General features: G+C 38.4%; 3 protein-coding genes across 3 annotated transcripts; all 3 read left to right on the top strand.

Moving 5' to 3' along the window:
• The first annotated feature begins 61 nt into the window (after positions 1-61).
• LOC108119542 (monocarboxylate transporter 7) lies at positions 62-8519 on the top strand. Its single transcript, XM_017232764.3, has 5 exons — positions 62-219; positions 2401-3444; positions 7780-7924; positions 7992-8112; positions 8179-8519. The coding sequence occupies exons 1-5, from the start codon at positions 124-126 to the stop codon at positions 8447-8449; spliced, it is 1677 nt and encodes a 558-aa protein (XP_017088253.2). The 5' UTR covers positions 62-123; the 3' UTR covers positions 8450-8519.
• Positions 8520-8772: 253 nt separating this feature from the next.
• Positions 8773-10146, top strand: LOC108119552 (receptor-binding cancer antigen expressed on SiSo cells). The gene is made up of 3 exons (XM_017232776.3): positions 8773-9185; positions 9771-9899; positions 9961-10146. The coding sequence occupies exons 1-3, from the start codon at positions 8826-8828 to the stop codon at positions 10141-10143; spliced, it is 672 nt and encodes a 223-aa protein (XP_017088265.2). The 5' UTR covers positions 8773-8825; the 3' UTR covers positions 10144-10146.
• A 312-nt stretch (positions 10147-10458) lies between these two features.
• Positions 10459-11986, top strand: LOC108119551 (uncharacterized). The gene has a single exon (XM_017232775.3). The coding sequence runs from the start codon at positions 10459-10461 to the stop codon at positions 11509-11511; it is 1053 nt and encodes a 350-aa protein (XP_017088264.2). The 3' UTR covers positions 11512-11986.
• The last annotated feature ends 51 nt before the right edge of the window (positions 11987-12037 follow it).

The raw sequence follows: 12037 nt of genomic DNA, 5'->3' as shown, positions 1-12037 counted from the left end.
AGCGGGCAATCATCATGAGGTGCTACCGGGCACTGCCTGTCGGGGCCGGGCAACCCAGATTGATGTGCCCACCGCCGCAACGGTGTCACTTGCCACCCAGCAGCCCGCGGAGCAGCATCCCAGATGTCCAAGTCCAAGTCGGAATCGAAGCGCTACAAGCTGGAGGCCCCCGATGGCGGTTGGGGCATCCTTGTCTGTATTGGCATGGCGTTGCCTTTTGTAAGTTTTTGTATTTTAGTGATTATTATGGTTTTTTGTTTAATTTATTTAAGTGAGAAATTAAAGTTTTTAAAATTGTGCCCAAAATACATATCTTATTTTGAAAAGCAAGTGAAAATTCGAACTTAAGAAGTGTTCTTTCTCCTTCAAGTAACCTACAAATCGAATCAACCTCCAAATTCCAAGGTTATATTAAATTTTACTCTTAAAATATGAATTCCATTAGGTTAAAACCACTAAAGAGTGCATAACCTTATTTTCAAAATTTTAATTAACTTTTGAATAAACTAAATATTTTTTAAATGAACTATAATTTCTTATTCAGCACATTCCTTGATTTTTATGACTTCTTTGTACGTAATTCGGAAATAAATGTACGTAATTAATAGAATAAAATACATTAAATAAATATATATTTGTAGTTAAGAAAGATAATCAAAGATTAAATCCTTAAAATAATTTTCTTGCCTCCAGGGGACAAATCTAAACTACATATACAAAAATTAAATTTTTTATATTTATAATCCTTTTCTTGGAAAAAGGAATAATTAAAAAAAATTACACCCAATCCATATGTTTTTTTTAAATCCAATACGCACTTTTCCGAAGACTTTTCTCAAATACTTTCCTCTAGCAAAAACAGATATTCATTTTTAATAATAAATGAATGTTTGTCCTTATTAGAGCAGAGGATCAGGAATTAATAGAAAAAACAATTGAACAAAACAAAACAATTAAAAAATTTAAATTTAATATATTATAATTTAAAATTAGGGGCACTTCACTTTGCTGTAGACTTTTCTCAAATACTTTCCTCTAAAAAAAACAATTCATCATTTTTTAAAATAAATGATAGATTGTCTTTATTAGAGCAGAGGATCAGGAATTAGAAAAACAATTAAATTGTAAATTTAATATATGTATTTATATACATATGTATATATTATCTATTTATAGTAATCTCTTACAGTTTTATAGTTTTATCTCTTTTTGTTAATAAATACCACTTCACTTTTTTTGTAGACTTTTCTTAACTTATTCTCTCTATTAGAGTCTATGTATTAAAAAAACATAATACGCACACTCATAATAGAGAAAATAAATATAAGTATGCTGAGATACACATTTAGATTTTTTTACACATAGCACTAAACTCATATTTTTATATATTTGTCAATTTTTTTGTTTAAATCAATGCCACTATTTAACCATTCACTTTTTTTGCAGCCTTTTCTCAAGTTCTACTCTCTAATAAAATATCTATTATTTGAAAAATATAAATAAAAATATTTTATTAGAGCATAGATAAGTGAGTAATAAGAAAATTCATAAATTTCATTAAATTAAATAAACACTTAAACATACATATTTATGTATATAATTGTAACACTGGTCTATTTTATAAAAACATCTACCAATTGCTGTTTTTGCTGCATCTTCTGGCGGAATAACTTTACAATTTTGAAACTTAATGTAATGCCATTCCTCTGATAATAAACATTTGAGAAATAAATAAATTTTATAAAAATACAGTTGATATGTTATTATTTGACAGGTTCTCAAGTTTCTCTTTCTAATTTCAGTGAGATAGCCTTCGAAAGAAACTGCGATCTCACTTCTATTAAAAAAAGAAAACTTAAGAAATGATTTTTAGTTAATTTATTTTAAAATGATTTTAGTTTAACACTAACACTGACATAAAGTCCATTTTAATATACTTGGAGTATAGAATGTACTTTAAAAAAAAAATACAAAACTGTGCCCAAAGTACACTAAAATAGAAAAATATTTATAGAAACACAATATATAAAAAACACAATAATAATTGAAAATAATTTATTTTCAAATTTTATATATTTATTACATTTTTTAACTCTAACACTGAGTCAACGCCCGTTTTAATGCATTTTGAATATAAGATGTTTAAAAAAAATTACTATGCCCTACGCAAAAAACACCAAAATAGAAAAATATGTATTTGTACACATTTTTAAAGATTTTATTAGATACCTAGGTTTTTTTTTAGGATTTATTATTATGAACAGTTTGTATGTATAGTTTATTCCCAAAATGTGAAAAAAGGTAGCATACTTATTCGGGCATAAGATTAAATGCCAAATATAATTAATGTTTAATTAAAAAAGGTTCAAAACTCACCGAATTTTATCATCTGTCTTACAGACCAGCGCCCTGGCAGCTTTGCCTTCCTTTGGCCTGGTTTTCGGTGACTTCCTGAAGAGCATTGGAGCGGAGACGAGTGCCATGGCCATCATAACGAGCGCCTTCTTTTCGGCAATGAGCTTCGCCGGCTTGTTTTCCGGCTCGCTGTTCCAGCGCTTTGGGATGCGTCAGATTGGCGTTCTCGGCGGTGTACTGTACTTTTTGGGAACGGGCCTCCAGGTCTTTGCCACCTCGACGATGGACTTGCTGGTGGCCTTCAGCCTCATCCAGGGACTGGCCTTCGGCCTGATGGTGCCCACCTGTTATACGACATTCAATCATTATTTTGTCAAGAATCGTGTGATGTGGATGAGCTTCGCCCAGACCCTGATCGGACTGGGGTCGATGCTGTATCCAATAGTGATGCAGAAACTCATGCAGATGTACGGCTTCCGTGGATGCCTGTTGATACTTACCGGGATTAATGCCCACGCCATCTTTGGGATGCTCGTAATGCATCCCGTAGAGTGGCACATGCGAAAGGTTCCCATCGAGGAGGATGAGCAGGAACTGAAGCCATTGCCGGCCACACAGGAGCCGTCCAAACCCACCACGGTGGTGGTGCGAGTACAGCCGGAGACGCCCATGAAGGTGAACAAGGAGGAGCCCACGTTCCAGGCCCCGGATCCAGTGGTAGACAGACGCCTTTCTCACGCCGAAGAGCAGATGCTGAAGGTCATCTCTCGGCGGGCCTCCAGCATCACCAGCCTGGGTAATTGGTCTGGCCCGGTGGTGGTCAGCGACGCCTCTCCTCAAATGATGCACAGCCTCCAGGCCTCGCGTCGTCAGTCGGTGGCGATCTCCTCCTCTGTGACTCCCGGCCAGGAGCCACCAGTTCCCGCGAAGAAAACTTGGATACGCACCATTGTCGACTTCCTGGACTTGACGCTCCTTAAGAAGCCCATCTACGTTAACATTGTCTTGGGCATTACCTTTGCCCTTTACTCGGACATAACCTTCTTCACCATGCAGCCCGTTTACCTCTTCGAATTGGGCTACAGTCGGGTAAGTTGTGCACATTTCGTTTATCTTTTACCATTTATTAGGTTTTAGGAGTAATTATGTAAAAGTTAGTGGTTAATAAGTTAATAATTATTTTAATAATTTTTAGTTAGTAGTTTAATAGTTTTTTTGGTATTTAATTCAATAGTCACTTTAATTGGGCAGTTGAATAATAATTAGTAGGTTAAGTTATTTTTTAAATAGTAATTAGTAAATAGTGTAATAGTTAAAAGATTAATATTTCAATGCTTAGCCAAAGATTAAATATTTCAACTTCAAAACATAATTTTCGAATAAAATGTGTATAAAAAAAATATTTTCTTAACCTAACCAACAAATAACATACAATTTCCAGCTTTTTTTATAATTGTATACTTTTTTAAAAAGCCAAACTTTGTTTTAAAGAATCTTTTTTTTTTAATTTAAATCGATAAATGGATAAAAAAGAACAAATTATGATACAGTGTTTAAGCACTCACCAGCAGCGGCGTCACAGTCGATTCACGTCTCCGATTTCTTTGAGAATTATGTTTAATCTTGATTTTCCAGAACCATTTTTCTTTTTCATAAATTCTTTGGGGTTTTGTGCTTTTTTACGTCAAGAAAACATTTGCTAAAATTTAAAAAACAAAGAAATTAATTATTTACATTGATTGATGATTTTGTGGAAGTTGTTTGCTGGTCACTATTAAAACAAATAAAAATTATTAATTAACAACTGGAAATACCTTTTTATTTCTCCATGTTGTTTTTTCTTATGTATGTATGTAAGAATGTAATACAAAATGTATAATAAATATGTATCTTCATTTGTTTAAATAAATGAGTGCAAGTCGTTAATAGAGCAGAAAATCAGGAGTAAATAGGAAAAATTTGAAATAAAATGAATATATAAATAGAAATAAAAAAAATTATATAATACATTAAATATATACACATATATAGTATCTATGTATTATAGGAATAACACTTGTTAATAATCACTTTTTATTAATCCACTCCACTTCACCATACCACTTCACTTTTTTTGCAGCCTTTTCTCAAATTCTATTCTCTAATAAAAATTAGTCATTTTTAAAAATAAATGAAACTAAAATTTATTAGAGAATAGAAAAGTGAGTAATAAGAAAATTAAAAAACACCAAACACTAAAATATAGATATTTATACATATATGTATGTATGTATATAATTCACTTAATTTTTTTCATAAAACCAAGGCGGAAAGCGTTTTTTTAAACTAAAAATAAAGCGTTTGCGCGTGCGTGGCGTGGCGACAAATGAGGGCACAAAAGGGAATGACTCCTTCTCACACACACCGTGCGTTGAAAACCAAAATGGCAGACGTTAAAAGCGTTAGCGCATGCGCGACACGCGACAAATGAGAGCACAAAACGGAATGACTCCTTCTCTTACACACACACACACACACCGTGCGTTGCAAACGAAAATGGCAGACGTTAAAAGCGTTAGCGCATGCGAGACACGCGACAAATGAGAGCACAAAACGGAATGACTCCTTCCCTCACACACACACACCGTGCTTTCCAAAATGGCAGACGTTAAAAGCGTTAGCGCATGCGCGACACGCGACAAATGAGAACACAAAACGGAATGACTCCTTCTCACACACACACCGTGCGTTGCAAACCAAAATGGCAGACGTTAAAAGCGTTAGCGCATGCGCGACACGCGACAAATGAGAGCAAAAAACAGAATGATTCCATCCCACAGACATAGTCACAGACACCGTGAGATGCAAAAAAAAATGACCGAATTTGCGCTCTCTTGAAATTTTCAGCAGCGCACACACACACACATTTACCAACTGAAAAACGTTAGCGCGCGCGCGACGAGGCGACAAATGACAGCACAAAACGGAATGACTCCTTCCCTCACACACACACACACCGTGCTTTGCAAACCAAAATGGCAGACGTTAAAAGCGTTAGCGCATGCGCGACACGCGACAAATGAGAACACAAAACGGAATGACTCCTTCTCACACACACACCGTGCGTTGAAAACCAAAATGGCAGACGTTAAAAGCGTTATGCGCATGCGCGACACGCGACAAATGAGAGCAAAAAACAGAAAATAGAATTCCATCTCACACACATAGACACAGACACCGTGAGATGCAAAACAAAATGACTGAAATTGAGCTCTCTTGAAATTTTCAGCAGCGCACACACACACACACATTTACCAACTGAAAAGCGATAGCGCGTGCGGGACGAGGCGACAAATGAGTTAATTTTGGCGACAAATGACAGCACAAAACGGAATGACTCCTTCCCTCACACACACACACCGTGCGTTGCAAACCAAAATGGCCGACGTTAAAAGCGTTAGCGCATGCGCGACACGCGACAAATGAGAACACAAAACAGAATGATTCCATCTCACACACATAGTCACAGACACCGTGAGATGCAAAACAAAATGACCGAAATTGTGCCCTCTTGAAATTTTCAGCAGCGCACACACACACACATTTACCAACTGAAAAACGTTAGCGCGCGCGCGACAAGGCGACAAATGCGAGTAAAAATAGCACACACACATGCAAGAAATTAGCAGAGAAAAAATGGCTTGGTTATTATGTTTATGTTGGTGACTTTCGCGCCGTTCGGGACTTGTTGTTTTTCATTAGAAAAGCAGGAAAATATAAGCATAGCAGGCTTTTTGTTCAATAGGAATTGGTATGATGGGTTAAACCAATTCCTATTGAACAAAATGCCTGCTATGCTTATATTTTCCTGCTTTTCTCTAATGAAAAACGCCAAGTCCCAAACGGCGCGAAAGTTTTGCCTTTAAAGTGCCCGGCACCCCAATACATTGATATGATTTGAACGTATTAGTGTTAGTAACGAATATCTTTATGCTTTATGATTTTTATGCTTACCCTGATGCATTCCGTCGCGCCTGCGCACGGAGCAGAATATGAAAATTTGGACAGCATTGACCTGCTGTTTGAAAAAAACACACACACTTTTTTAACTTTTTTGTAAAAGAACACTTGGTAAATTTTGTATGGTTTGAGGAGCTCCGCTCCGCTTAACTCAAGCGTCTGAATTGAAATGAAGTGGCCGTCAGAAATGCAAAGGCCTCTGCGCCTGCGTATGTAAAGCGCAAAGCAGAATGTTAAAATTTTAACAGTCAGACCGTCTCTTTCTCTCACTGCTGATGTCGCCAAGCTGTCTGGCACCTAACAAAATGGCCGAAATTCTCTCTCTCCATGTTACTACCACAAACATAAAATTGCATTAAATTTTGTTTCGCTTTTTTTCTGCCGAAGAAATTCACTAAACTTTTGAAAGATAATGCTAGAGTTTTATTTTTAAAGGGCTTTCATTGAAGTCAAGCTTATGAGGTCAATAAATAAAACAAATTCCTAACAAGAAAGGAATACTAACTTCGGGCGGAGCCGAAGTTGATACACCCTTGCAGTTAAAACCGGATATATATGGTAAACACCGGATATAGTTGGCCGATCCTTATGAGAATATGATAATATAACTCAATTTATTATAATATAAAATTTAAAAAAAAGTCCTTAACTTCTTTCTTCAAAAATACCAAATTTAATATTTCTACCAAAAACCATTTCCGATCGCTCAGTTACATATATGGGGCTATAAGATATAGTCAACCGATTGTTATGAAATTTGGTAGGCCGGATTAACTGACAAAAAATATAATCTGTACCAAGTTCCAGCTTTCTATCTTCAAAAACACGAAAGTTGGGTCATTTCCGATCGTTCAGTTATATGGCAGCTTATGATATAGTCGGCCGATCCGAGCCGATGTCTCCTTCACTGCCTTGCACATTTTTGGACAAAATTATAATACCCTCTGCAAGGGTATAACAAAAGGGAAATCCCAAAATATTGGCCATTTATTCGACTATCGGAAGACATTTTGTCTTCTATGCTTGCTGCTAATATTGTAGTATTGGTGTATGTGTGGCCTGGCCCCTCTCATTTCTCTCTTTATGAGAGAGTCTGGGAGCTATTCCTTCAACTCTCCGTCAAATTTTTTGGTGCATTAGTGTGTGCGCTCATTGGTGTTTGAGATTTTGTTCCGCCATGTGTTATTTCAGCTTAAATAATTTTAAATTTAAATAATTTTTGTTAATTTTTATAAGAAATAATTAAATTAAGTGGGTAAAATGATTAGAAACTTAAAGGGCTTCAAGGATAAGTAAAGTTTATAGTTTTTAAGGTTTTTGAAGGCTTTTTAATGGGTATTTTTGAGCGTTGCTGTCGGGAAATTGCTGAAAAATGTTCTAAACAAAGCTATTAATGAATTTTTTTTTTGAATCTTTATTTTTTAGCCCGATACTGCTACTATTATAGCCATTGGTGCTGCTGCCGATTTGTCTTCTCGCATTTTCTTGGCCGTCACCGCCGTTTGCATTCAAGTGCCTTCCCGCTATATTTATTTGGCCGGAGCTGTTTTAACCGTCTTTGCAAGATTTGGTAAGTAAATGGGCCAAGACTCCTAAACCACAAGAAATCTAATAGGAATGTATGTTATTTTCCAAAGTTTTCAATGGCATTACGGAGTTCACGGGCATGGCCTGTATTACGGCTGTAATCGGTTTCCTCCGCACTTGGCTGCATGTGCCACTGCCTTTGGTTTTTGCCGATTATTTGTCCAAGGAAAGGTGAGTCCTAAGCCCCCAAGAAAACTATAAAATTGTTATTAACTTAATTGTCTATTTTATTTCAAGATTCGCCACTGGCTATGGCCTGTTCATGTTCACCCAAGGCAATGCCATGTTTTTAATTGGCCCCATTGTTGGCTTCATTCGCGACAAGACCAAGAACTATCTGCTTGTATTCCATATCCTCAATGGCTTCATGATCCTGTGCGCCGTTCCCTGGGTCATTGAGGTCCTAATCGTCAAATTCCGGCGACGCAACAAGATCGAGAGGAACAATGTGGATCACGAGGAGACCGAGACCCAAAACCAGGCCTCCAGCAGTCCAATGGCTCACTGAAAATATATCTTAAATTGAGGCTTTTTTTTTGTATTAACAATAAATATACATGTATCAACAACCTTTATTAAAAAAAATAATAATAAATTATAAAAAAAAACTAAAAAACAAGCTTAATGATACGGAATTCTATTTTATTTTATTTGATTAAATAAAAGTATACATATATAAACCCTTTTTAATTTTAAATCTGTAAAACCAAGGTTTAAAGTATTTATTTTCATTATTTTTAAACTCAAATTTTGGCGGGCTTTCATGAGGAAAAGCTTTTATTGATTTTCCGCACACTATTTCTCGGTGGCTTTCCTCCCAGAGCATTTCCAACCTCTGCTGGTATGGTCACACTTGGCCGTAATTTGGTAAATAAAAGGTGACAATGCTACAACAAATCAAAATGCTGGTACTGGGCATTATCACCCTGTGCCGGCGTGCCCTCTGCTGTTTCTCCCGACGCCGGAAACTGAGCCACGGCTCCGGCGCCTCCTCCGCCGGCGACCAACTCCAGGCGGTGAACGTGATTGTGGAGCGCGGTGACTTCGCCACGGTTCCAGGAGCTACCGGCTACAATGGCCAGCCGGTTGGCGGTCGTGGTGGTGGTGCTGGGGCCAAGGAACGGGACTGGAACTCCTGGGACGACAGTCCGCGTACAGTAGAGGAGCACATCGAACAGTATCGCCAGCGTATGGCTCAGCCGCCGACGCCGCCCAAGGAGGAGCCCGAGCCGGACTTCTTCAGTGTGAGTTGGCAGTGTGAAACACCTGCGTACAGGTGGCTAGGAACGGTTTTAGATTTTTAATTAAAGAGTAAGATGGTAGGCTTTATTGAGGGTTTACTTATAGGGTTCTAAATACATAAATATCATAAGCAAGGTCAACTTGTTTGCATTCTATACTCTATATATAATATTTAAGATTTAAATATAAATGAATAATTTAATGATGAATTTAATAATTTAATGAATAATTTAAAAATGTAGATATTCTCTTCCTTTATATTGAGTTGAAGAAAATCCCAAACCCTTTTTAGTGGGTTTTTACTAGATTTTTTAAACTACACGCCCATGTATAACATTTTGCTTGTATATATATACGTATGCGTAATATTTACTCGAATTCTAGAGTCCATAACTGTTGTACAAATAATCTATTGTTTACAAAGAACATGAAACCACAAAAAGGTTGACTATTACTCTAAGAAAAATTACAGAGAAAAGTATCTCTAGAAGCAGACCTTTTAAGTTATATACAATTTCGTTAATTAAGCTTATCTCTTATTCTAATTAGAAACCTGTTTAATCTTATTTATTTTGTAAATCTTCTAGGAGCTTACGCCTACCATAAAGCCGCAGGTAAAGTACTACCTCGACGAGGGAAACACAAATGCCTCCGCCAGCCAACCAAGTGACTTTTCAAGACTGCAGGCCCAGGATCTGGTGCCAATTAGCAATAATGTAAGATAACCAAACGCTCTTATTCCATCTCATATGCAAAAACACTATATATAATTTACAGGCCGATCTCGAGGACTGGGTGGACGACAATGCCGGTGGCTGGGAAGAGCTGGACACGTCGCAGACGAAGCAAATTTTACGTGAAAAGCGACGCGAGTTGCGCCACCAAAGACAGCCCGCCCATCGTCCTGCCCCGCCCACGGTCGGTGCCCAGCGACTGAGCGATGTACAGCGCGTGGCGTAGCCCCATTTCCATCAACATCTCCACTTCCACTTCCCCAATTCCATTTCTGACCAGTTTCTTGCTCACCCGATTACCACCATTCCACTTCTGTTTTCTGTTTGCCCCTTACTTTTTGGATTTAGTTGATTGGTCACGATCTGAAATAAATCATGCCTTTCGCTCGCACTTTCCTGCTCCGCCAAGAAGTTGAGACACCATCGTTGACTTCCTGACTACCTCTGCGGTTGTCCGCGCTCCACGCTGAACGCTCCATTGGTCACGGCCTGGAGTCCATAAAAGCGTCGCTAATCACTGGGATTTGTAGTTTTTAGCGAAATGCTGCTGTTGCCGCCGGATCTGTTGTCGCTGCTGCTGGTGTCCCTTGCCGCCTTCTTTCCCAAATCTCATGGCTATGACAGGAGCATTAACTACTGGGAGGCTTTTGCTCCAGGTAAACTGCTCCAGCGCCTGGACGCCATCACCGATGTGGACGGCTCTAAGGCGGTCCACTTGCCAGAAATGAAGCAATTGGTGGAGAACCAGCCACAGCCACAGGCTCAGGCTCAGGAGAAGCTGGACGAAGATGTGGATACGGATGCAGAGCTGGATGTGGATGTGGACGCGGAAGCGGAGGCGGAGGCGGATGAAGTAGATAGCCACAGTGCAGAGGGCTTCTCTGGCGAGGATTACGAGCACAACTACGAGAACTTTGTCAAGTCGTACTTTGACAGGGCAGCGGAGGACGACGACGACGACCTGGGCGAGGAGACCCGGCCAGTGGCTGCCAATGTGAAAAAGGACGAAAAGTGCCGGAAGACCAAGCGTAAGGACGGGCAGGTGTGCGAAATATGCAGGCAGCCCAAAAACAACGAAGTATCCGAGACCTGCAGCTACTCCCACGACGATCAGCCAGAGAAATACAGCTTCGGCAGTGGCACCCAGTACAAGAAGTACCGACATGATCCGGAAACAAAAGAAGACGATGATTTGGATGAGCGGAAGGCATCAAAGGAGGAGCAGGTGTCCCCCAGCAGTCTGTGTGTGCGACGGCAGCAGGGGAAGAGTGTCTGTTACGAGTGCCAGGACAGCAAGGGCCAAAAAATCGAACGCTGCTACAAAGTGAGGGCAAACGGAAAGGCCAAGAGGCACAAGAAGAAGGCTACATCCTCCTCCTCCTCCTCATCCCATAAGCCCCGGAAACCCCGATCCAAGCAGTCCCAGCAATCGGAGCAGGAACAACGCATCTACAAGCGCACCATTAGCTACAGCTACGCTCAGGAAATGGACGGCACTCCTGGCAATCGTACTCGAGCCAAGAATCCTCCGTTAATACGCCGCCGGCGGCTGGTGAAGATCAGACGACGTCGTGGCCCAGTTCCAAATCAATAATGTTTTTGTTTTATTGTTATATTATTAAATTTTTTTTTTGTTAAATTTCAAGCCTTCCTCCTCCAACAACTCATCGCAATCCCCACTCAGTAGCTTAGATTAATTATTACACACATTATTTTGTTGCAATAAAAACAAGAATTTATATGAACAAATTTTTAATACTTGTGGTGTAACTAGCTAGAGATTTAAATAAAATATAAAACCAAAAAAATCAGCAAAGAAATATTTAGAAATCGAACTACTTTTGGAATAAAACAATAAATGGCAATGTGATTAAAATAGAAACAAAAATAAATTGGTAAATAGAAAGAGTTATATTAAGTTAAGATGGCATCAAAATATAAGCACTAAACTATTTATAATTTACAATTTTGTAAATCGGGTTCTGACTTTAAAAATAAAATACAAATCAGGTTTAATGGAACAATAATTAAACTGTATATCAAAATATTCCACTTATTACATCTCCAGTTGTGTTTAATTTTCAAAATCGAGTTCTAAAAAGCCTTGAAAAAGAAAATAT

The sequence above is a fragment of the Drosophila bipectinata genome, chromosome XR, assembly GCF_030179905.1.
Source record: "Drosophila bipectinata strain 14024-0381.07 chromosome XR, DbipHiC1v2, whole genome shotgun sequence".
NCBI lineage: Eukaryota > Metazoa > Arthropoda > Insecta > Diptera > Drosophilidae > Drosophila > Drosophila bipectinata.
This window is presented reverse-complemented; position numbering and strand designations above follow the sequence as displayed.